The sequence below is a fragment of the Pleurodeles waltl genome, chromosome 3_1, assembly GCF_031143425.1.
Source record: "Pleurodeles waltl isolate 20211129_DDA chromosome 3_1, aPleWal1.hap1.20221129, whole genome shotgun sequence".
Classification (NCBI taxonomy): domain Eukaryota; kingdom Metazoa; phylum Chordata; class Amphibia; order Caudata; family Salamandridae; genus Pleurodeles; species Pleurodeles waltl.
The window spans coordinates 1720506026-1720530797 of NC_090440.1; the positions used below are offsets into that span (position 1 = coordinate 1720506026).

The window sequence follows — 24772 nt, forward strand, 5'->3', positions numbered from 1 at the left end:
TGACTTTTCAAATCTGTTAGAGGAATCCCAGGCATGACGTCTCATGCTGAGTGTCTCAGAAATAAAACAGCTGCAGGTGACTAACTAGCTTGGCATCTATCAAAGGACTCCAGTCCAAACTCACTCTTTTATAAATGTAAACCTACAAAGACTAAAATTATGTTTCCAAAAAAACTAAGAATTACAAAAACAAATGTAGCTCTTTTCACAACCAACAGACTTAAAACGTGTGCTTTAGTTGCAAATGAGACTAAAGTCAGTGCAGGAAAAAAACATTCATGTTTTTATGCCATCAGTTAACAACGAGCATACTTCAAGTCGGCAGTAAGATTAATGCTAACACATTTTATTCGAATCATCTCGCCTGTATTCCTTTATGAAAGTGAAGTGTGGGGCCTAATAGCAACAAGCCAGTAAAAGGAATGGGACAAACCTGCAACAGAAACTCTGCACCTGCAGTTCTGTAAGCAACATCTCTGTGTTCACAGAAATAACCCAGTTCATGGGGACAACTGCAGTATTGGGGGGATTCCGCATTTTTTTCAATATCAAAAAGTTAAATTCAAATTCCTGTATCACATTAAGGAAAACCACCTATTTGCCCTTATTTTTCAGGAACTAAAACACCAAATAGCCAAGCTATGCAAAAAATACCTACAATGCTATATCACTTCACCTCAGGAGCAGTTCAATCAGACTACTTATTGGTTTATTGTTTTTGTGAAGTAGCATGTGTTATAATCCCATTTCTTCAGCGCATTAAAAGTGATCCTAAAATAAGGTACGAGGTCGCAAGCTGAGAAAGTAATTTCTCAACGACCTAGAATAGGCCCCCAGGAGACCTACACAAAGTATTGGGAGACACACCTGGAACACAGCTATACGTTAGAAGACTACAGATCACTGTTAACCTTTGGCCAAAGACCTTGAATTGCTGAGAGTCCTAGCTGTCCCTGAATGTGCCTAGAGGTGTTGACCACTCAAAAACCTCACTAGAGACAGAAGAAGAAAACTGGGAAGTGAGTGAGAGAAAACGCAGGCCTGCTTGCTGTTACAGGAGAGTAGTGGCAAATGCCCCCGGATGGAATAGCATCTGCTTTAGGATTAGTGCAGCAGCTCGTTCTCAGCTGGTTTGTGGAATGAGTGCTAAAAGAGTACGAGAAAGAGGGGAAAAACAATAGACTGGTACCACTCAAATATGTTTGGTGTAAATGGATGATAGTTAAAAGAGAGTAGGCATGCTTCCTGGTATGGTTATGACCACAAATCTCGATCAGGATATTAAAACAGATAACCAGGATGCCCAGGGGAGAGAGTCTAAAGAATAATAGCAGACTGATGTGCAGCAACAACAACAGACTACAAAGACACACAGCGACAGGGCAAAAAGAGTTTCTAGAGAAAAGCTAATGTGGGGGAATCAAAAAGGGTAGAAACAACAAAAGTATGGGATGAAGGCTCAGGTGGACAAACTAAGCAAAAGCAAAGAACCAATAAATACAACTATGAATTCTTGTTATGCAAGAACACATGTATGCAGTGCACTTAAATATGCTTTGTTACCACTCATGCAATGGGTAGCATCCTGGCTTTCCCACTTGTCTTTCTCCAGTCTTCCAGGGTTTCCATCCTGTTCCATGTCTAAATCAGGTGATTCGCCAATTAATGTCAGGCAACTGGCCTATCGCGTTACGCCTTCCCTCTGCGCTCTTGGATTTAAATTATGACAGTGGCTAAAAGAAAATGTAATCTTGCAGAATACCTCACTGCAGTGAAAGGCTCATAGCTCAAACACTCACCAAATACAGACTCAGTGACCACACACTGGAAACAGGACAAGTCCACACAGAACAAACCACAAATCCAGAGATGATGGAATTTGCTAATGTTGCAACTTGGAAAAAATAGAGACAAGGATACTTTTTTCTTCACTGCCTCGTCTACAAAGCACTTCAGGAGACATACTTCCTAGCATTTTGCCAGAAAAATTAAGTATTTGCTAGTAAAACTGAAAAAGAAAAGGTGTACATCATCCGAAGAGCCCTGCTAAAAACATGAGTGCAGTCAGTAAAATAATTCTATGAATGTCACCAGAAGATAGTGCTTTAAATGTGGAATCAAAACAGTGTGGAAACTGTAGCTATGGGTACTTTACAGGCTATTATATTAAATGTATTTTACATTATTAATTTGTAGAGGTGGATAAGCCAACAAATTAGCAGGGAGTACTCCCTCTACTCTGGATCACCGTACTCTACACCACTCTACTCCACTACACTCTGACACCCTATTCTGCAACACTGCACTCTCCATCACTCTACGCTGCACTACTCCATGCTATGTTCCTCGACTCTACGCCATTGCACTCTATACCACTATACTCTACAGCACTCTAAGCTGCTCTATACCACTCTACGCCACTGCACTTTATGCCACTCGACTCTACTTTGCACTCAAAGCCACTGTACTCTATGCCACTTGACTCGTTTGTGCCACTGCCCTCTGCATCACTCAATACTATGCCACTCCACTCTGCACCAGTCTGTGCCACTAAACTGTACACTACTCTATTCTATGCACTGCACTCTGTGCCACTCCTCTCTGCACCACTCTAATCTACGCCACTGCATTCTACAACGTTGCATTGTATGCCACTGAGTTCAATGAACTGCACTCTACGCCTCTATACTCTGCAGCAGTCTACAAGCAATGCCCTCTACACAAGTCCACTCTACTCCGTGCCCCTCCAGTGTATGCTACTCTATGCAACTTCACACTATGTGACTCCAATACGGGACACTCACTGCCACTCCACTCCTCTACTCCTCACCATTCCACTCTATGTCACTCCTTGCCACTCTCCTTTACCCCACTAACTTTAGGCAAGAGGAACAGCAGCCACGCTGGTGTGCAACAAGTCAAAAACACTTTGGCAAAGGCTATAGCTCCTGCATAGGTGAGACCTATTGGCTTTGCCAACGCTTGGTCATTCTTTGCACTTGAGGTTAGAGCGTGACGGCAGAAGAGGCCACATTAAAGCTCGGCTCATTTTGGGCACAGGGTCCAGAATGACTTTTAGTGAGCCAAACACTGCTATCACTTTAGGAACACTAATTAGCCACAGCGCTGCTCTCGGCACATCACCTGGACCAAAAGATGCCACTGTAAACGGCACTGTTCTCTGACTTTTGATATCTTCCGTCAGCCACATCCACTTCAGTGTATCACTCCTCCCCCAACTCATTGCTCCGCCTTCTTCTCCAACTGACCACCCTTAGCTTTAGTAAGCTGCCCGTTACTTTCCTCGTGAGCCGCGCCCATGATCCTCTCGTCTCCCCGCACATTCTTCGCTTAGCCACGCCCCTCGCGGCCAGCCGCGCCTTTGCCGTCCCCTAGTTATGCCGGCTGAGGTGGGCGCGAGTCGTGTATATAAGGTGTCTCGCGCTGGGGCTCTTTCGCTCGCTTTTGCTTGACTCTGTTTTGTGTTCGGGCGCTTTCAGTTTTCTTGTGCCGCCGCTGCTCGCGGTGTCCTGAGGATGGCCGGAGCTAGGTCCCGGCTACTGCTTCTCTGCCTCTGTGCAGGGGCTGTTTTGGGAGGGGGCAGCAACAGAAAGAACCGGAGGCAGGTGCAGCCGCAGCAAGCCGTGCAGCTCGGGGACCCGCAAAACAAGCGTGAGTACTTCCGCTCTTTCTTTGCGCAAAGATACCATCCCTACAAACGTTAAAGTAAACACTCGCTGATGGAAGGTCCTTGGCTGCAGCCATAGACAGTACTCAATGAAATATTTATAAAAGTTATTTTCCCTGTCTCAGCGAGCAAAGCATCTTCGCCAATCTGCTCCTTGTGAGCAGCCTCGGTGGTAGGAGCACCCTTGAATATGTCTCACCATATAGTTGGAAATACTGAGAACAGACAACACCCCAAAGTACCGCCGTGTGTAGACAAAGGGTTGCATTCCTAGACTACACTAATTTGATCCTGGCGAAAGTTTGCGTCCAGTGTTCCGGGCCTCAGTCTTCTTGGACGATTTAAAGTGGAATTACTAGATGGTGTACAAATATTTATGGTACATGTGGAGAACAAAGAAATAAGTCGTCCCCACCAAAGGTTTTTGCAAGTCTCGTTTTACACTTCTTTCAGTGGTTTCCTATTGTTCTCTGGTACCCTCATAGTAGTTTCTGCGTGTATTGGCTTTTATCAGGGTTTCTCCTAGAGTTTGTACCCTTAAGTTCTGAATCTTGTTGGTGTTATTGAGGGGGCACCCCGATTGCCTTTTCACGAATACTATTGGGGCGTGTTCCTTTGCATGGCTGAATTCGAGTTCAGCGTTAGCTACTTAACTTCGAGAACCCAAAGACTTCAGTACAATGTATTTGCTAACAGTGCACTTCTTTAGTGTTCAGACTGAATTAACCTAGTCCGCATCTCCATGTGCATGTTGTACTTCAGTGGGTCGGACTCGCCGTCTGTCCCAGCAGTTGAAATCGAATGTGTAATGGGCACTCTGCTTCAGTGCTTGGGTTAGGGTCTTTTTTGCATTTTAACTTGCTGTCATGTTAAGAGACCTTCTGCTCCAGCTCTTAATAATGATAATGCACAATTAAAGCGTCTAACGCAAGTTATCCAATGGGGTATCTTGGCGCTAATTAACATATGTATTGTTAATCAACTGAACAAGTGTCATGTTATCGACCTCAGATGGATGAAACCTGGGAGAGGATGTGGCATAGAGAGGCCGACTTGGCAACCAGGGAGCCAGGTTCAAGTCTAGGTGTCGATTCCACGCCTGTGAATCTGTGCAAATCAGTTAATAATCTCCTCGTGACTAAAAAAAAATAAATGTGTCCTTGTGCAATGTTATTAGAACTCATGTAAAGCACCTCAGTGCCTTCAGGTCGAGTTCGCGCTGTATCAAAACTGCAAAAAAAAGTAAACTTTTTGGGGTCGGGCGTGAATCGACCTACGAAATCAAACAGATTCCTGCTGTGGATACATTAGTCTTCCAAGGTACATGGAACTTGTGCGCCCCGCATACCTCACAAAAACTTTTACAGCCTAAGTATTCCTGTGTTACTTTTTGTGAGGTGCTAACATGTTCCTTGGGGAGCCTAAATTCCTTATGATATCAACCGTTGGCTTAAATCGCCCATTGACCTATCATTCGAGCATTGTCTGTGCACTCCAGGGAGTAATGCAGGGAAACCAATTGTGCAACTTCCCTCCCAGCGCGGGGACTCCTTTGACACAAATCTCCACACGCACGCCTTAGGCTTTCGCGAATGTAGCCTTTGTTTTGGAAATCCTGCTCAGGATGGTTTTGAGCCGAGTCCTCTGAATGTCGAACCATCTCTTTCCAGTACCCTTTACCCCTCCCTTTCTTTGAAGTTTCCAGGTATCGAAACTCATGGAAGGCAGCGGCCGCTCGCCCCCACTTTAGTCTCTTGCAGTGTAACTTTGCTTGTGAAGCAGTAACATTTCAGACTATCCTCCGAGCGCGGAAGCTTGAACGGCATAGTTGGACGGAACTGCCAGTAACGGTGACAAAAAGTGGGCAGTCAACCAGATAAACGCTTTATTTGTTTATTGCCCTGCACCAACACCCCCCATTTCAGACCACCTTTCCGCTTTTGAAGCAACCCGGAGGCAACACCCGCTGTTTTGCACATTTTCTTTTCCATCGCGCAGCGGGATTCTTCAGGGTGGGAGGGGTCCAATGTTCACATGGGTGCGAGGAAGAAGCGTTTAAACTTTCCCAAATGTAAGTCCAGATGCTCACATTGGATGCAAGTACTTTAACTCCTCTGGTTGGACGACAGTGTTGCAGAGCAGAGTTTGTCCAGTTGCACGATTACGAGTTGTAAGCAGCAAACAGACAATCCAATCTCTTTGCAGCATCAGCTCCAATCCCTGAACGACAGTATACTTCTATATAGATTTAAGGACGCACCATATAGTGATTTAGGAGACAGATCGGAATTCTTTGAGTTTAAACCTGGCGCTGTTACCACAACATGCTGATTCCTGCAGGCTTTAAATACCACTGAATAACAATGTCCAGTCATCCGCTCTGTTGGACTGTTACAATGGGGAGATAAATTACAGACGAAACCTGTCCTAACAAAGGATTCATCCAATTGCAACTCCAATTCAGCGTTTTTAGCTCTGGCTGTAGATGGTATAACAGTTTCTTCACTGTATTAAGTACAGGTTATAGTAACAGAGAATGTACTTTAGGCCGGCTCATTAGCTTTTCGTGCATGCTTCCCCCGTTTCTCTGCTTGCATGGGTTACTGATCAACGCCATGACTTTATAACGATGGTCACATTGTGTCAGATGTGTTTCTCGTAGGTTTGTTGTGGGCGTAAAGTAATTCTTTAGTTTGATTGCATATGGGAAATGTAGCTTGTAATTGCAACCCCGTGTGTTTATTCTTTGAGGTGTTTACTTTGCAGACACCTTGTTAATTGATTTTTAGACCTCTTGTTTAGAAACCCCATGCAATATCGGTGACATATCCTGCACTAAAGATAGTGCTGATGATCCTTGCTCGTTTACATATACATAATGCCTTTTTTTTTTTGTATGGAACTGTGCTCGCTTGGGGATTAAAGACACCCGTGAGTCATTACCACTTTTTTTTAAATTATTATTAATTTTTTTAGTTGGATTTGTGATTAAGGATGCCTATCGGTGTATGAGCCTGATTTAGATTATGAAAGCGTTTATTTTATTACTGTACTCGTGTAGGAAAGATAAGCTGACTGTTGAATACAACAAGCCTAGGATCTCCTTGACAAAGACAGCAGGACAGAGTTGTATGTAGAGAACCCATTAGAGGTCTCTTGGCGCAATTGACAGGTAACCTGTTTATTGCTGATCTTATGAACCTTGAAAGGCTAGGTTTCGAACCTGTGACTATGAAGTCAAACACACATCCCTGGAATGGATGCACTGCCCACAGAGCCAGCACAGCACACCTAGCTACTGAAATCAATAACTAATATAAAGCAAGGGGACACGGGTTTGTAGTATGTACCATGACATTCTCAGTATTAATATCCTACTGGTTGCTTCTTTGTCACTTGGTCCACCCTACTACAGTTCTGTTCTACTTCTACCCCCTCCCTATTTTCCATCATAATTTTTAGATCGAGTGCGCAAGTGCTTTGTTGTGTTGTAATCTATCTGTGGGCTTTTAACCAAGCCCACCACACGCCTATCACTATCACTCATTCATGGGCTTGCCTTTCAAAAATCCTTTATCATTTTGTAAATGCTTCACGTTTGTCCCTCCTTGGGGCAGTTTTGTTACCGCCTTGGCCATCTATCCTGCTGCATGGATAATAGCGCAGTTGCTGATACGCCTGACTGAGCCAACTTTTTTACCTTTGTCCCTCCTGCTCTCACACTCATGTTGGCTGTGGTGCTTTGAATTGGCTTGCTTATGTCAACTGTTTTACATTTAATTTTCAATTTGTGAGGCCAGAAAAGTCCAGTTAAGAATTTACAACGTTAAGGGCTCTAACTCGAGCAAACGTGAGACCCATTGCATTGCAAATGCTTGTTTTTTGTGTATCCCAGTTTCACTTTTCGTTCGCAGTGCTGACATTCTCTTTTTTTTTTTTTTTTTTTTTTTTTTTTTTTTTTCTTTTTTTCTAAGGCTAGTGGGATCTGCTGACAGGGGGAACTGAAGCAGTTATTGTCTAAGATTACAATTTGTGGGAAGGCCTGACAGTAAAATACAGGTTAGAGTTGCATCCCAGACCATAGCTTAGTCCTTATATAGTGCTTATTAAATCTGGAATTGACAGCAGAAACCGCCATCTGTACACAACTCTGCTCTACTTTAAAACCGATATTTTCTGTGAAAGGTCTGAATTTTGTGACAGACACAGTAGCCGGTTTAAGGCTAAAGACGGTGTGGCTTTTAGCCTCATACTAACTAATTGCCCGGCATTCCATTAAGAACTTTAGTTGCACACGCCATCTTTATTTTAGCTAAGCTATACTCCATATTCTCATAGGGAGGAAATAAATTGCGCCAACATTAGCGTGGCTCGGGGCAGGCACTGTCGAAATACGCCATCTAAATTAGTGTCATTGGGGCATGATTCTTTTTTAGAATATATTCTGTTCTTTGTGACCTAAGCAGGATGAGAAGCTCTCATGAATAAGATCTGCGTTTTTAATATCACGAGGCAGCAGAGGGCTCCAGCAAAGGAACTGAAATGTGTGCGTTTCTATCTGAAACATGGCAGGCTCCAACATACTTTACAGGGCCCGAATTTTTGAAGCTATCGTAAAATCCGTATGAATGTCTCCAAGAAATATGATTATCAAGCCTCTGTCAACTCTTAATTAAAGACTAGTGATCTCAGTAATACCGGGCAGTGTTTTGAGGCCTCTGCTCAAAATTCAGAAGTGGATTTCCTTTGGGGTGTACATCACTGCTAAGGAGGATGACTATAGTGGAATGCCTTGTAAAAAGGATTGCCTATTTAAGGTGAATGGTCAAAACACATGTCCATTTAAATGAGATGCCAGTCTCATTTAGACTTTAAATGACCTAATTGGTTGGCTGTACCCTACTGCTGTGCGCTCCTTGAGGATTTTTTTTTTTTTTGGCTCGCCACTGAGCCTAGGGCGTCAACCCCTTTCAGGATATCTAAATATGCTTTTTCCACACCATTTACATATAACCCACGGGAGAGACTTTTGTATCTTATACAAATCACCATCTATTCACTGGTTACCTTAAGTTTATTCTTTCATTTGGGAGGACCCCCTGGTGATGGGCTACTCTACTGAATTTCCAACAGCATCATATTCAGAATTCCAACTAGCTGGCAATATGCTTTCAGCTTATCACTCACCAGTATGAGTTCCTTCCTATAGAGGCTGTTCAGCATGAATGCTGAAGTAATTTGCTCGTTCCATTCAAATTGTACGCTATACTTGCGGTCACAGAACTAGAGCTGTTTGCAGATATGGGCTCAATTAATGTTTAAACTAACTACAGAGGGTTCGTCTGACCTTTAACCTTCCCACCCCCAATGTGGTTAGCAGAATTCGTGCTCCAAGGATGTGTAAGAGCAAATATTGAAACCTCAGCATCTTGCTTTTAGTGCCTTTCTGAGTCACACAATAGATGGACAACCTGTGCTGTCTCATAGACTTATGATCTATTTCAATAGCTTGTATTTCTATTAAGCTGCACATATATTCTTATTGTCTTAATGACTTTAAGCTGTGGCTTTTGCCAATAGTTGGATGGTGAGACTGTTCACTCAGGACCAGTTCCTGCCACCCCTCACCACTCAAGTGAATAGAGCGGCTAATTGAGATGATTCTCCTGAATTGGTTAGTGCACATGGCGTTGATTGTGCATAAACGTCTGGGGCACGTGTTTGAATCCCAGTTGGGAATGGCTTACTCTTTACTCTTCTGGAGAAACTAGTATCAATTGAAGTTTGATAATAGACCACATGCTGTAACCACGATCACTAGAATTGCATGTTTCTGTGATTGGTATATTTATTATGCAGGAAACTACACAATTCATTATCTGCTACACACTCGCAGATTTTAACAAATTAAAATTATATTTGAGCTTAGTTAAATCAGTTTACTAAATGCTGCCTCGCATGTTTCAGTGATGTGGCACACCCATTGAAGTATCTGGCCCCCTGTCAGTTGCTGGATGCTGTATTAATGTGTTAAACCGGAACTGTTTGCACAGACTGTTTATATGTGAAGCCAATATGTCTGGCTTGCATTTTGAGTACTGACTCCTTAAGCTTTTTTATTTTTATTTTTTAATTCTTTATAAATGCTTGTACCAGTGTAAGACCAAACTAATTGCTGTGAGAATTTCATGCATAATGATCCATGCTTCTCTTGGGAGGTGTAAATGTCATGCACAACAGTACAGATGCTCCATAGGAGGTTGAATGATGAGCCATTTTGGGAGACACAAAAATATTCCTTTGGAGTCAAAAGCCACTGTACGTAGAATTAATACAAAATAAAAGTGGTAACAGGTCTTGCAGGCAGCTGAACTCTCAAGCCTGGCCTAAAATGGCAGAGTAGTGAAGGTATACTGCAGTGAAATGGTCATGATAACGTCCATTTTGCCATATTCCAGTAGGCATGCCTATAGCCCACGTTGGCTGAAAGTAGAAACATCCCCCCCACCCCCCAAAAAAAAAAACATTTCATTGACTTCAATGTGAAGTATTGTTGGCTTGGCTTGTCTTGCGTGTGTGGTGTATTTTTAGATCTATTATGTCTTTTCTCTGCTTTAGATACGTATGTATATTCCCTGGTAGATCTGAGAACATCTTCCACTTCAAAACTTGTTGTGAAACCTATGTTCTGTGGCTAAGCCACAACCTAAATCTTTTGGAATAAGTAGGACAGCCAAATGTAGGAGAAAGCATCTGGCCCCTTTGTTCTTATTTTTGTCCTTCTGATGGATCTTTTTTGGAGTCTCGAGGGGTAAGAGGAGTTAAAATCAATGTATTAGGCAAATTACCAATGTAACCTATTTGGTCACACATTACATTTGGGATCGGGACTACAGTTCAAGAGTTCATTCCAAATTCAGAGCCAAACTAATGCAAATGAATCTCAAAACATGCTGAATTAGTACAGAATTTCCAAAGGTGAGGTGTAAAGTGTAACAACATTTAATGTAATAAGCATAACACATGCAAGGATTTCGGTAGAGCAAATCAAAATATAAGGAATAAAATTGGATCTGTATAGAGATCAGGATCCTCTTAATCATTTGAGAATCTATGTTATCTTAAATATCCTAAACTAACCTTTAGGAAACAATAAATGAATCTAGGAATAATATAATCATTGGTCAGAATATAGAGAAATTGTCAGCATACCAGAAACCTCTGTAGAAGTTCTGATAGAGAAGTGCATGAAGCAATACAAGGAAATCTGAATAGAGAGCTACTCTCGCCAAAGGGGTATCTGCTCTTGTCTAACTAGGGGCATCTCCGTTAAACCCTCAGAACCTTCTGGCAAGCTATCTCATCCAAACCAGTAGCTTTCCATTCTCATACAATAAAGCCAACGACACCGATCACTCCTTGCATCCCACTATCTGAAAATCAGGACAACCTTGAATGCCTCCTTGGGCGCAGGGCATATCCACATGACTTCCTCCCTTCTCCGTTCGTTACCACTCCTTGTCCTTGCCAGAATATCCCGCTGCATCCACTTTTCAACACACAACATGGCATTCATTAATTGTAGACGCGCACAAACACACATGCAACGGAAAAAATTAAAGCAAAGTTCTATGTTCAAGGATAACATTTGAAATTAAACATTTCATGCCTACTATTATCCCAACTTTAGCATAGCCCTAATACACATTTCAAATACACAATTATAAATGCATCTTTTGATTTGTGTATGTGTGTATAATATATATATATATATAATTAAACTGTCTTTATGCAGTTGCACAATATCATCATCAAAGTTACACAAAAATGCATGTGGATCATTTGGTAATTTAGCATGCTACAAATCACTCATTAGACACACATAGATACAGATTTTTACTTCTCCACAGTAAATATGCCTTCAATAATACAATTCAGGCATTTCACTCAACGTTAATCTCCTAAAATTGCAGATTATAATTTCGCATCATCTCTGGAATGCAGAATAGTGCAATTTTAAATACTGCATCATCAATAGCCTGGCTTATTCGGAAGGACACCCAAGAGAAACTTCAGCTAGACTAACCATTTACTTAACTGGATGGGCTATGTTGTGTAAAAATAAAAATTGGTTGTATTTATTATGAGACTCCGTGTCTTTTATCACACGAAGCATGCTGGGCATGTGGCCTGAGGTAGAAAATTACGCCTCTTGTGATTCCTTGGTCAACAACTAGCTCAAGTGAGATGTGAAGTTTGAGTTGTACAAACCAGTGGTTCCCAACCTGTGGTCCAGGGACACCTGGGGTTCCACAAAGCATCCACAGGGGGTCTGCAACTGCTTAGAAAATTAAATCTTATTAACAGACTAGGTCCCCACCTTTCAGTACTGACTCATTGGGGGTCCCTGAATTGCAGTAATGATAAAGTGGGGGTCCAAAGAACCCAAAACGTTGGAAACCACTGGTATAAACCATAAGCATGAAATACACATCAGAATTTACAGGCGGTATTTGAAAAACTGCTCTGTTGGCAGTAAAAATAGACTGGTGGTAAATTCAGGTCCCCCAGCACCAACTACTTAAAAGAGCAGTTACTTTGATTAACTGCCTTTTTGTTCTCTCACCATGACCACTGCACACAAGGTAGTTCCCTTCAGCGCCAGTGATTTTGTGTTCAGAGCCTCATGTGATAGTAGGGCGGTTTTGGTGTGATCACAGGAAACATTCCAGATATCAGTTACTGTCTCCTGCCAAAGCTGTTGTAAATTCCTTCTGGAGTGGCCTCTGTTTAACTGACTACTACTATTTCACTAGTCTGAAAATTGTGGCGAACTGAGCTTTCTGAAAGACAAAAGTAATACAAACAGCAGCTCACAAACTCCTAAATATAAGCTCATAGGTGTGCTTTATCTTTGATTCCTTCTGGTGAATGTTCGCAAAGAGCTTTTGATTTTTCTAAAATTTGTGAGTAACAAAGGTGAAGTCTGGCTTAATCTTCAAAAATAACTTAGCCCGTGTTTGTCATTGACATTTTTTCCACTCACTCCAGTATGCACCAAGATGCAGTCAGTCCACTTCTGCCACTGGCTCACCTCACTAGGAGTTATGTCATGCTGCTCTTCCGCAAGGAGCACATCCATGCACAAAGTAGTTCTCTTCAGTGCCAGGTAGTATGGTGGTGATATATTCTTCTTTTGCCCTTAGCCAATTTTGTTTTTTATATATATATATATATATATATATATATATATATTTTTTAAGGCCAAGCAGCTTCCTGGATAAGGGTTTTCTAAGCCACGAAGACTTAATGCGTAACAGTCTTGCTAAAACCTTTTACCGTAAGTGACTTGAGAATGCCCTGCTGCAAGTGACATATTGTGAGTTGTTTCTGAATGGTTGGCACCTGCATTCTATCTGTGGTTTACCGTTACAAAAGCTGGCCAAATATATATAGAGTAAAGTAAAAAACTTGCGCAGCCTTGGGCTCAGTTCACCCCACTTTGCTGTATTGAGATTACCCTAGCCTGCCAATCTCAAGAGGCATGTTGGCAGAATAATTTTTCTTTTCCCAGCTGCCAGCACGTTAATGTTTGTCACAACCCCTTTCACCAGAAACCGATAGCTACTCTTATTAGCTTTGTCAGTATTTTTTGATGGTGGAAGCTTTGTGTTATTTGACCAGAATTCAATTGGAGTATTGGTAGGGTTGACAGCTTTAAAGCGCGAAAGGTGAATGTTGTGTAGCCGTCCATGTGCTTATATATCATTGTCTTTGGTCAACTAATCCCTGTCCTTTATTCATTATACACTACACTTCCTTTGGTATCTGTGTGCATGGTTGGTCACAAACTGTACTGGGTCTAAGCTAACTCCAGACCATAAAAGGTGACTACACATCCTTGCTTGATTTCCCTTAACTGAAACTTCAGTAATACCTTGAAGCTCTGAGAAAGCTGTGGGCATATACTTCCTAAGTGAAACATGTCTTAATGTAATCTATCATGAATATGAAGTACAACTTTGATCAGGGTCAAATGGATGTTCATGGTTGGTTTTTTGAGAAAATGGACTTCAGCTTTACCTGGAAAACTGAGTGGGATGGTAGAATTTCTGTATGGCAAGAGAATACTTGTGTGTGGTGTGTTTCCTTTTTTTTTTTTTTTTTTTTTTTTTTTTTTTTTTGGCCTGGTCATTTTGACAGGCTCCTATGCAACATTGAGGTTTTGCATAGTATTTGGTCTTAAAATTCATGTGTCTTTCAAATATGGGGTAACAACCCATAAATCGGGTACCTGGGTATACAATAAATATAAGACACAGGTGGTCCCAAAGAGGGAAGTGTAACCCTCAACTTATATCGCAATAGTTTGATAGAAACCCTTCCCCAGGGAAAGGATTACTTGCACATTTAATGTAGCTTTATTTATATTTTAACAAATCCGTCTCAAAATTACTCTGCAGTAAATATTTTATGAAAAACAAAGGTGCTCCCATGCGGTGACAGGGCCATGCAAAGTGACATGGTGAATAAAATGTACGTGTGTGTGTATGTATATATGTGACTGTTAAGGGATAGTATGATCTCTTTGGGAGACTAGCTCCTCAAGTATCCCAAACCTTCACACTAGAAATGTTGTCACTTTTTTTTTCGATCCTAAATGCCAGATAAACCAGACCAGGGTCCTCATCAGGACACCCAATTTCAAGGTGACACCTTAAAATAAAACCGAACAAGCGTAAGACAGTAGGAAATAGAAATCATAAGGGGCATTGTTATTCCAACCAAAATGGTCTAAAACATACCATGGGTTATCATCATACGGATCTTCCCATCTCCTCATGGGTACTTCAGGATTACATAAACTACCAGTTACTACTGAAAAGTGGTAAAGAACAAGTTTCACATGTGGTGTATACACAAGACTCGTGATCCAAATCAGGTGGAAAAATAGAAGCCGAAGATGTGCTTGCCAAAACTGATGTGGATAACTCTTCACTCCTTCCCCGCCCCCCCCCCCCACCACCAAGTGTCTGACAACACATGTGAAATAGCGGGAACGTCTTCACAGTGAATGTGCAAGTTAAAAGTGCCATTTAAAATCAATTACATTACGGTTCTGAAAATTTGCTGTCCTTTTTCTTGGTCTTGGTGCCCATCTTCAGTCCCACCCAATCTCCAGGTGCCAGATAAACATCCTTTGCACTGTTTCTCATCATAATTTTTGTATAAATATGCAATTTCCTTATATTCGATTTTACTAATGCAGGGGACCATTTACTACATTTTGTCATATTCCTCCATGCTAAATTGTCTTTGAATGCCTAAATCTTACCGTGCAGTTCTCCACCCGATCCTTTCTTACATTTATGGATGCTTGAATACTTCTATTGTAACTGAAGCGTTCAACTATGCCATTCTCTAGATGAGTCTTCTCCAAAACACCATTCCTCCTTAGGAAATTTCTTTATTTCTCTAATGTAAACTGAGGCCCATTGTCACTCTGTATGGACTTCGGTATGCTTTATCTTAAGTCTTTCAAGGAATGCAATTGTGATTTTAGTATCTATACCTTCAACTACTGTTTCGGGCACTCTTAGACTCTCCATGATCATAGAGAATTGGAACCAATATATCTATGCTTAAATCCTCACAAGGATGTTTGGACATTTTTCTGTCCCTGAGTGGCGGTCTCTGTCTAGATTGGACTTTGTCTGAGTTGACACATTTAGGGCAATTTTTCACAAACGTTTCTGCATTCCCAACTATGCCAGGCCACCAATACATGGTCTTTACTCTTTTCTTAAATTTGACTATACCTACATGCCCTTCATGGTTTGTCTAAAGTTCTTGATCTCAAAACATTTGGAGTTATTACTGTCTACTCTAAAAACATAACCTGCTTCATCAAGAAATCATCCTTGACTTGCCACAAATTTCTACGTTCTTCCTGTAAATTTATTTTTATTTGTTGACCCACTTGTGATAAATGTTTTCCACTTTGCTCAATACCGCTTCCCATTTCTCCTTCTTAATGGCCTCACAACTGTCTTATTATAGCTACACTAAAATCCTCCCACTCATCTATTATCCCTTCTTTGGAAGGCAAAGGAGAACAACTTCAATAATCTGCCAGTTTATTCTTTTTCCTGGAAGATATTTTATTTCATAAATGAAATGTATTGGTCTTGGGGTCTTTTTTTTCGTGGGGTAAGCTCTGATGAGATTACTTGATGTTAGAACTTCCATTAAAGGTTTATGATCAGTATATAGAGTGAAACGTGATTCCCCCAAACTGTCTGAATTTCTCCATAGTCCAGACTGCTGCAAACATTTCTCTTTTCAAGATAAGAACATTTCTCCTCCTGACTGTGACCATGACTTGGAGGCAAATGCTACTGTGTACTTCTGTCCCATATTCCTAACCCTTTCCTGCTTGTATCTGTCATTATTCTACATTTTGCCCTGCATCAAACCCTTGCCAGGGAAGGGCTGTGCTTGATCATTTCAAAATCCTTCTGGAATTCCTTATTCCACAAAAATTATTGTTTCAACTTCAATAGCAGCCTATGGCTATGCGTTCTCAAAGCAAAATTCTGCACAAATTTAGAATCTAATTCAGCAAGACCTAACCTCTTTGGAGGCTGGTGCTGAAGCATTACTAACTGCCTCCATTATCTGTTATGGGTGAGATACCATTACCACCCACCTCACAACCCAAATAAGTGACTGATTTTTCATAGCAAATTTACATTTCTTCAATTCTGCACTCAACCATTTCTCTGCTAATTTCTCCAAAACCAACTTCAATCTACAATCATGCTCCCTTTTGATCTCTGCCCATTATTAGAATATCTTCCTGGAAATATATCACCCCTTTAATGCCTTTAAATAGTTTGTGTATCAAACGCTGGAATACTGCAGCCGATGGCCAGGCCATACAGCATGCATATAAATCTATTGCATCCAGAAGGGGTGATAAATGCTGTGATTCTTGCTTATGGGGTGCAATTGCACCTTGTGGTAAGCTAGTGTCAGGTCTATGGTCAAACCATTTCATCCCTTTAGACTGTGAAAGCTCATCTATCCTAGGTAAAGGTAACTTGTCAATTACAATACTTTTATTAAAGTCCCTGATGTCAATGCACAACTACAACAGACTATCTGACTTTCTCACTACAACTAAGGGAGCTAACCATTCCTCATGTTCTACTGGTTATATTATCTCTTTGCTTTCTAGAGCATCCAACTCTGCCATTACACTTTGTCATACTCATGGGGCTGTCCCTTGTTTTATGACATACAGGTACTGCTTGTTTTAGCACAATTTTATGAACAAAACTGCACATTCCCTACTTCACCTGGAGAAAAAAAAACCTGAGGGAATCACACTTTTTTTTACCTCTTTCTCCATGGATTTAGTATGTTCACTAAGTAACATTACCTGCTCTTTCCTCTTAGTGTCAAGAGTGATGTCTAGTGCTCCCTGATCAATCCACCCTAGTACAGATTGTCCCTTTTCTGCCACATACAACTTTCCCAGGGAGACTTGTTCTTTAAATTCACATTTAGTTTCCACAAATCCCCACCATAGGGATCTCCTCACCAGTGAATGTAACTGGTTGTACATCTGATGGTCTCAAAGAGTAACGAAGCACTCCAATTTCTCTTCCTGCGCTGCACATTGAATTATGGGGGTAAGGTGAACCAGTGTCAAACAATTGGTAAACATTCCTCCCCCCGAATGGTTGTCACATAAAGGTCTCTCTTTCAAGTTGACCCTCACATCTAGAATTGTTTCTTATAAACAACTAGTTTCATCGGACACCATCAGCACTCAAGGATGCAACTTCATCTGATACTTCCCTGTCTTCTTTTAATCCTTACTCAATTGTATCCTACAAACTTTGGCAAAATTGCCTAGGATCTGTGTGTGTGTGTAATATATATATATATATATATATATATATATATATATATATATATATATATATAAAATATATATAGGCTTTTATTGCCAGGCAGCATCTGTCCCTGGCTTTGTGGGCCTTATTCCCACACCTAAAACATGTAGGCTGTTTATCTTCAATTTTTTTTTTTTTTTTTTTTGTATCTTAGTCAGTCTTTTCCACCCTCTGTTACTTTGTCACTTTTTCCTTTTCTCTCCTACTTTTTAAGTTAGGGGATTTTTCCTACTGCTTTCCAGTCATCATTAATTTTTAAACCTGCTTTCACACATATTTTAGACATTTCAGCTTTCTTTATAATAGCAATTATTTCATTCAAAGGAGAATCTCTGAATTCCCACATTATGTGAATGCATCACAAGTTGATCCCTAATTAGGTTATGTAGAGGACCAAATTTAAAGGTTACTGCTAATTTCTTTAATGCTGTTACGCAATCCGACCTGGTTTCTCCCTTTGACTGTTTCCTCCGGGAAAAATGTATACCTGTCTATTGCAGTGCAAATTGTTGGCTGGTCCTGATTAGCTTAGTCTTCTAAAGCACCTTTTGAAGACATCAGTACCTTCAACAGGCCTTCTGTGGGTTTTTCTCCATTATGGCTTTAAACATGTAACCCTTCAGGTCCCAAACTATGTAAGAATTTTCTTTTTTCTTGAAGATGTAAATTCTTCATTTTCCTCCTCCCAGTGCAGATTCAGAGCTTAAACAGTACTCCTTTTGGTCGGCAACTTTAGTATTGGATCACCCGGCAGTGGAAGAAATGGTACTGGTGGTGTACGTCCAAAGTTCTATGGACTCCCGATGAAGTTTGCTATTTTATGTTAAATGTTGCTAGGCCTAAATACAGTTGTCTAAAAGACAATCCCTTTAATCAGTTTATCTACCTAGACTCCTTACTTCTCAGGAGTATGCCTTGTAATATAATATTTTTTGTTTTGTGGTCTCTAGTATGCTGTGCTCACTAATCTCACTTACAAAGGTGTGTGTTACTGAAACACGCATTGCAGTTGTAACACGTGTAGGTGTGTGAATCACTGGATCAGCACATAGAGACCATGTAGGACTTGTTTGAGCTCTGTTTATAATGTAAGTTGTACTGTGCAATACATGCTAATATTGTTTACAAAGGTGTGCATGTCACTGAAATATGCAGTTTAATTACCTATCTCGTGAATAGGTGTGCGGATTAGCAAAAACATCCTAAACAAAAAAAAAATTCGGCCACTCACTTCATAGTTATAACTCTGGTGTGTACATCACCGATATGTGCAACACTCTAAACATCCTTAAATCCTCTTTCTCCTCTTTATGCTTATTTAAGATGTGCATATCATCGAGTATGCACTAACTGGTGTAAACCCTCCTCTGTGCTGACTGGGCAAAATTCAAGATGAAACCGAAGTTGTGTGAAATGTGATTCATGTCATGTGACCATACTCAGTGATCTATGCCCTCCATCTCCATTTGTCACACTGCCCTCTCACAGTACTTGTGCTTCTCCTTGCACTGCCCTCGCACCGTTCTTGCTTACAGTGCTCACGTGCCTCCTTTCGGGACATAGTCAGTGACACAAGTTCTTAAAGTGTAAAAGGCCATTTATTTAGGACAGTATTGCCTTATATACAATAACATAACAGTTAAACTTTAAACAAATTCGACCCCCCCCCCCATCTTATAAAACTCTCCAGTCTTCTCACTCATCCCTCCAATAGCTCCCGTTCCTCCGACTTTCACTTCAATTTGACCCACACATCCATCTCCCCCCCCCCCCCCCCCCCCCCCCCATCATCCCCTGTTTGCTTTGGGCGTCCCCTACTCTATCATCCTTCACCTGTGTTCTTTCCACCCCCTGGAAGGGTGGCCAAGCCCGCATCTGACTCTCCACCCTCCCATCTACTGCGCGCCCCTACCAGCAAACCTGCCCTAACTGGCATTCCCCAGCTCAAACCCCTAATACACTCCATGCTTACCCACAGCTATCTTTAAATTGCAGGGCGAATGAGTGGCCACAAACTTCCACACCGCGCTGACGGTTGGCGCGGAAGAGGCCGGTCCCTATGCCCCCAATAACTTAAATATCCCACCCCCACGTATCCCCTGACCAATCCTGCCTATCCCCACGTCTCTTCCCTCCTGAAAGTCCCTGTGGAGAGACTAGACTGCGTCCCCTCTCCACAGGGCCCCCCCATTGTCATTGACATCTGAATGCGAGCGCTAACATGGCACTGCTTGCCCTACTCAAAATGAACCTCCAAAAACAGGGGGAATCTGCAAACCTCACTCACCAATTTGCAGGCTTCGACCCAAATAACTTCTATGTCCCCTGCCAACACTTGCTCCAACATGCTTGATCTCCAATGTGGGTACATCTAGACTTGCTCCGCTACCTCCGCAGCAGCAATAACATTCCTGAGTTCTTCCAGTTTCCGCTCGTTGCCACTTTTGTAAAGATGATTCCAATCACAGAGGTAGGTTAATACATTATTGGAGAGCAGGTACCTCTTCAGTACGCCAGTTACTACCTCCAACTGCCAGTTCCCCACTCATTTCTTTCCCTTCTATAATCGAACTATAGAACTTGTGACATTCTGCTACTTAACCTTGTAGCTAGGATAACACACCGATGCTTGCTGTATTTTGAAGGAATTTCCCAATCTGTTCACTGTAAAACTTATGAGAACATGAGGTTGCAGTTTTTGGCACCCCAATGTATTTAATGGCTTAATCCTGTTCGAGAGGCTATATCTAGATTATTATTATTTTTTTTTTTTAAATATATAAATGAAAAGGTGTTGTGGTGCATCTGGGATCTGACGCTTCCAACTGCTCCAGAAATTGCAGTCTGGTCTAACATGTGGACTAATGTACTGCTTTATTGAGTAATAACTTATTTCAGCTGGGGCTTTCACCATCAAATTTTAAAGCTTGGGGCCATTGGATGTAAACTAATATCACTGTATATTGGTGGATTAAAGTGTAATGCCTCTGGTGTTCAGTCTGCTGACCTCTTTGTATGGTTCTCTACGACGTACTGAAAATATTCATGTAACTGGAACTTGGTGCAATAGTTGGGTCCGGAATACTGGTGAAGAAGTGTACCTTGACTTATCTCGGTTCTCGCACTGTGCCTTCTACCTTTGCTGTTTGAAAAGTTTTTGTTGCTGTAAAAATGAAAGTGTTTCATCGTAGCTGGATGCTCTTTCCCTTTGCATACGTTCAGTGATCATGGGTGGAAAAGGTCTGCAGAGAGTAACTTGGTCTTTTTTTTTTTCTCTTCCTCAGAGGCCTGCTATGACAATGGCAAGTACTATCAGATAAACCAACAGTGGGAACGTACGTACCTGGGCAACACACTGGTGTGCACCTGCTATGGAGGAGGCCGGGGATTTAACTGTGAAAGTAAACCTGAACGTAAGTAACAGCATTTTTTTTTTTTTTCTTCCTACATTACCAAATGACAATAGCTACTTAACAGCTTTGTCAAAACCATCTATAAAGGTACAAATCTTTAGCATCCGTCCAAGCCAAAGGAAATATCAATTATTGGAATGTTTTATACAGCGAGACCCATGTGAATTCATCTCAACTAGAATGCAGAATTGAATGTATACTGTTCTATAGGTGATCAGTGCAGTATCATACACTGAATAGCAAACAGTCAATCACCTGTCTTGCAGCATTTCTCATAATTGAGACATGATGATGCTGGAATGCTTTTAGGGCCATATGTACGACCCAGAGTTTTGCGACTCGCAATTTGTGACTCATTTGCGAGTCGCAAAACTATATATAGAACAGTATACCTAACTGTGTTTGCAATTCCCAATGGGATCGCAAATGGCTTACCTCATTAATGTTCATGAGGGAGGTCTCAATTTGCAACCACATTGGGAATGGCTGCACTCACAGGGAAAGTGGCCAGCTGGGGACAGTAGACCACCATTTCTCTGACTGCTTTTAAATAAAGCATTTTTTGTTTTTAGAAATGCAGCCAGTTTCCCTCAAAGGAAAATGGGATACATAACAGTTTTCTTCATTTTTTCAGAGCAGGCCTGTGGGACAACTGCCTGCTCTGGGGGGAAAAAAATACTTTCACCACCATTAAAAAAGGGGTCCCATGGTGAACCCTTCCTGTTTGTGAAAGGGAACGCCCCTTCGTAATTACGATTCGCAAACCCTAATTACGATTTGGTAAAGAGATTACTGAATCACAAAATTGTGTTTTGTGCATCGGCAAATACATAATTTTGTATTTTTTTTTTAATTTTTTTTTTATTTTTTGTTGCAAACGGCTGGATTCTGTGAATCGGGCAGTTTGAGACAAAAGCTTTGTACACGTGGCCCTTAGTTCTCTTTGTGTATAATTAGGTTAATGGCCTACTCTAAGTCCTCCCCATATGAACATTATTTTATTATCCTTGTTTTTTTTTTCTTTCTCACCAGACAACACAAACTGTCTAGTTGTGAAATACCTATTGGATTTGAGGGTGGGGGGGGGTGAACGGGAGTGGGCTTAACAGGAACCAGTAGTGGGATTAAACCCCACCCATTGCCCACTGTTGGCTGGCTTTTTCGCTCTTATTTTCTTGATTCTTACTTTGTTTCCTGAACTGCCTTGTTGCATTTTATTTGTACCATCCCTGGCACATAGCCTCTTTACCATCCTCCTAACTGGCTGTTTGTCCTGCCACTGCTCACTCTTAGGAACCTGTCCACCCACCACTCCCCACCCCCAAACCATCCAGTCAAGCACTTACTAGTGTTTGTGTTCCATCTATCTCTTTTATGGGCTTCTCTCCACCCCTATACTCCATGTTGCTCTCTCACCTTTGTGCTTTTCCTTACACCACTTTGCACTCCTGTTGCACTCTCCCTTCTCCCCCTTATGCATCATTTTGTGGCCCTACTGCACAGCCTTTAAAAAAAAAAAAAAAGAAATTGCTTATGCTGCATTGGCAAAGAGGGAACTTATTTGCTTAGCCCATGCTTGTTGTTTTATATGCGACCTGAGCAATTAACTCGACCCACAAAATGCGTTTTACAGTTGGTTTGGCTTTGAGAAGTGTAAGATTGTTTTGATAAACTAAATGGCATTCAATTGTTTTTTGTTTTTTTTTCTTTCTTCTTTAAGCAGAGCAGTTGGTGCTACCTTCGAACCTTAGATTTGACCACTTACACATGCTAAGAGGTTTTAGAACCAGTTATCGGTTCTCCTAGTATTGTTGTGCCCGCCCCCCCCAAATTACGTGGTAGAGTATCTTAGTGCCCATATAGCAACAAGTGAACTTCACACAGGGTTAGGGGAGTAATTGAGACTGTATAGAAGTTAAGGTTCTGTAGCCTTCCCTTGAGCTACAAAAGTGTTTTGCCACTGACCAGGAAATGTTTGTCAGGTTGTGTTTAAGGCAAAGTGCTGACTGTCCTGTTCGGACAGCTACTCAGTTCGTGAATGTCATGCACCAATGTAGAATGCTGAGGAGAAACCTCAATGTCTTGATGTAGAATGAAGGGGTGGGGGGAAAATAGTGCTCAGTATGCTGCATATTACTGGAGAGGGTGCACATAGTCTGTGAATTGAGGAGAACTGTTTCTGGGCAGTTTTTAAGCAGTGGTGATGTGTGAGGGGCATCTTAGAGCCTGAATGACAGTGACACCTGGCTGACGGGTTAGTACTAAGATGCAGGGATTTGGTCATAAAATAACCTCTTGTTCTGCTTTTTCAATTTTGACTAAGAGTGGGTCGAAATGAGTGGTTGGGTGGCAACTAGTTAATGAGTCATAGTTTGGTTTGTCATGGCAAGACCGGATGTAGCTTTATTATGTGGAGAACAGAAAGGTGTCAGTTTGCAGCTGTGAATTCCTGATCGGGATTTTACTATTTTTATTTTTTATTATAAATAAATATGCCCAGTTTGGATGTTGAATAATGTTCTTCATAAGATAACCTTGCAGGTGGACATTAAAGGCTGCTTTATGGATTTGCCAGTGTTGCAGATGTACATAGCTGCTACATTGAAAGTTCCTGGCATTTGAGTTTTCTGCCACGCTAGCAGGGATTTTTACACCAATTTCCCTCTTTGCCATGGAGAGAAGGCCAATTCGGTATTAAACCGCAGCTGTGGTTCTGCCTGTCAGGGCAGTGGAATTTCCTCCTTCACCTGTGTGCTTGAGAGTGCACCTCCCAAATGTGGTGAGGTAGTATCAGTAGCCACATTGTGTACCTTTTTTTTCTTTTAATGTAAATCCGCCACACTTTTTTTTTTATTTTATTTTTTTTATTTTTTTTAAATCTTAGACACATACTGAAGGACCAATGATTGAAAATAAGTTATTTTGATGTCGGTGATTAAGTTGTACTAAATATAACCATGAAAGTTTGCTAAGCATGCTGCAGGTACTCGTAAAGGGAAGGGGGTGGTTGCATAAGCAAGGCCGGATATTTTGAAGTTTTATAATCCTGATTAATTGAAATTAAGTATGGCTTGTTTAAATGTCTGGTCACTGTACTCTAAATAGTTCAGTTAAAATGGAATTCCCGTTACCCTAGGATTTTTTTTTTTTTTTTATTTAAAACAAAAAAAGCATCCTTTTCTTTTTACAGCTGAAGAGACGTGCTTTGACAAATACACTGGACAGAATTACCGGGTAGGAGACACTTACGAACGACCCAAGGACAACATGATCTGGGACTGCACCTGCATTGGGGCAGGGCGAGGTCGGATCAGCTGCACGATTGCAAGTATGTACCCTAGTTCCTCTTAGTTTTACCTTGTTTGCATAGGTGATTGGCACTGCATGAGTGTAGGAAGTTGGCTCTGTATGTGCTATTTCAAAGTAAGGAATAGCATGCACAGAGTCCAAGGGTTCCCCTTAGAGGTAAAATAGTGGTAAAAAGAGATAATACTAATGCTCTATTTTGTGGTAGTGTGGTCGAGCAGTAGGCTTATCCAAGGAGTAGTGTTAAGCATTTGTTGTACATACACATAGACAATAAATGAGGTACACACACTCAGAGACAAATCCAGCCAATAGGTTTTGTATAGAAAAATATATTTTCTTAGTTTATTTTAAGAACCACAGGTTCAAATTTAACATGTAATATCTTGTTTGAAAGGTAT

General features: G+C 41.2%; 1 protein-coding gene across 7 annotated transcripts in view; it reads left to right on the forward strand.

Moving 5' to 3' along the window:
* The first annotated feature begins 3405 nt into the window (after nt 1-3405).
* Nucleotides 3406-24772, forward strand: part of FN1 (fibronectin 1) — a 169419-nt gene continuing 148052 nt past the window's right edge. For all 7 annotated transcript variants that reach the window (XM_069225626.1, XM_069225627.1, XM_069225629.1 and 4 more), the window contains exons 1-3: nt 3406-3672; nt 20937-21065; nt 24256-24393. In XM_069225626.1, the coding sequence (XP_069081727.1) occupies nt 3537-3672; nt 20937-21065; nt 24256-24393 (403 nt within the window). In that variant the 5' untranslated portion in view covers nt 3406-3536. The remainder of the gene's footprint in view (nt 3673-20936; nt 21066-24255; nt 24394-24772) is intronic.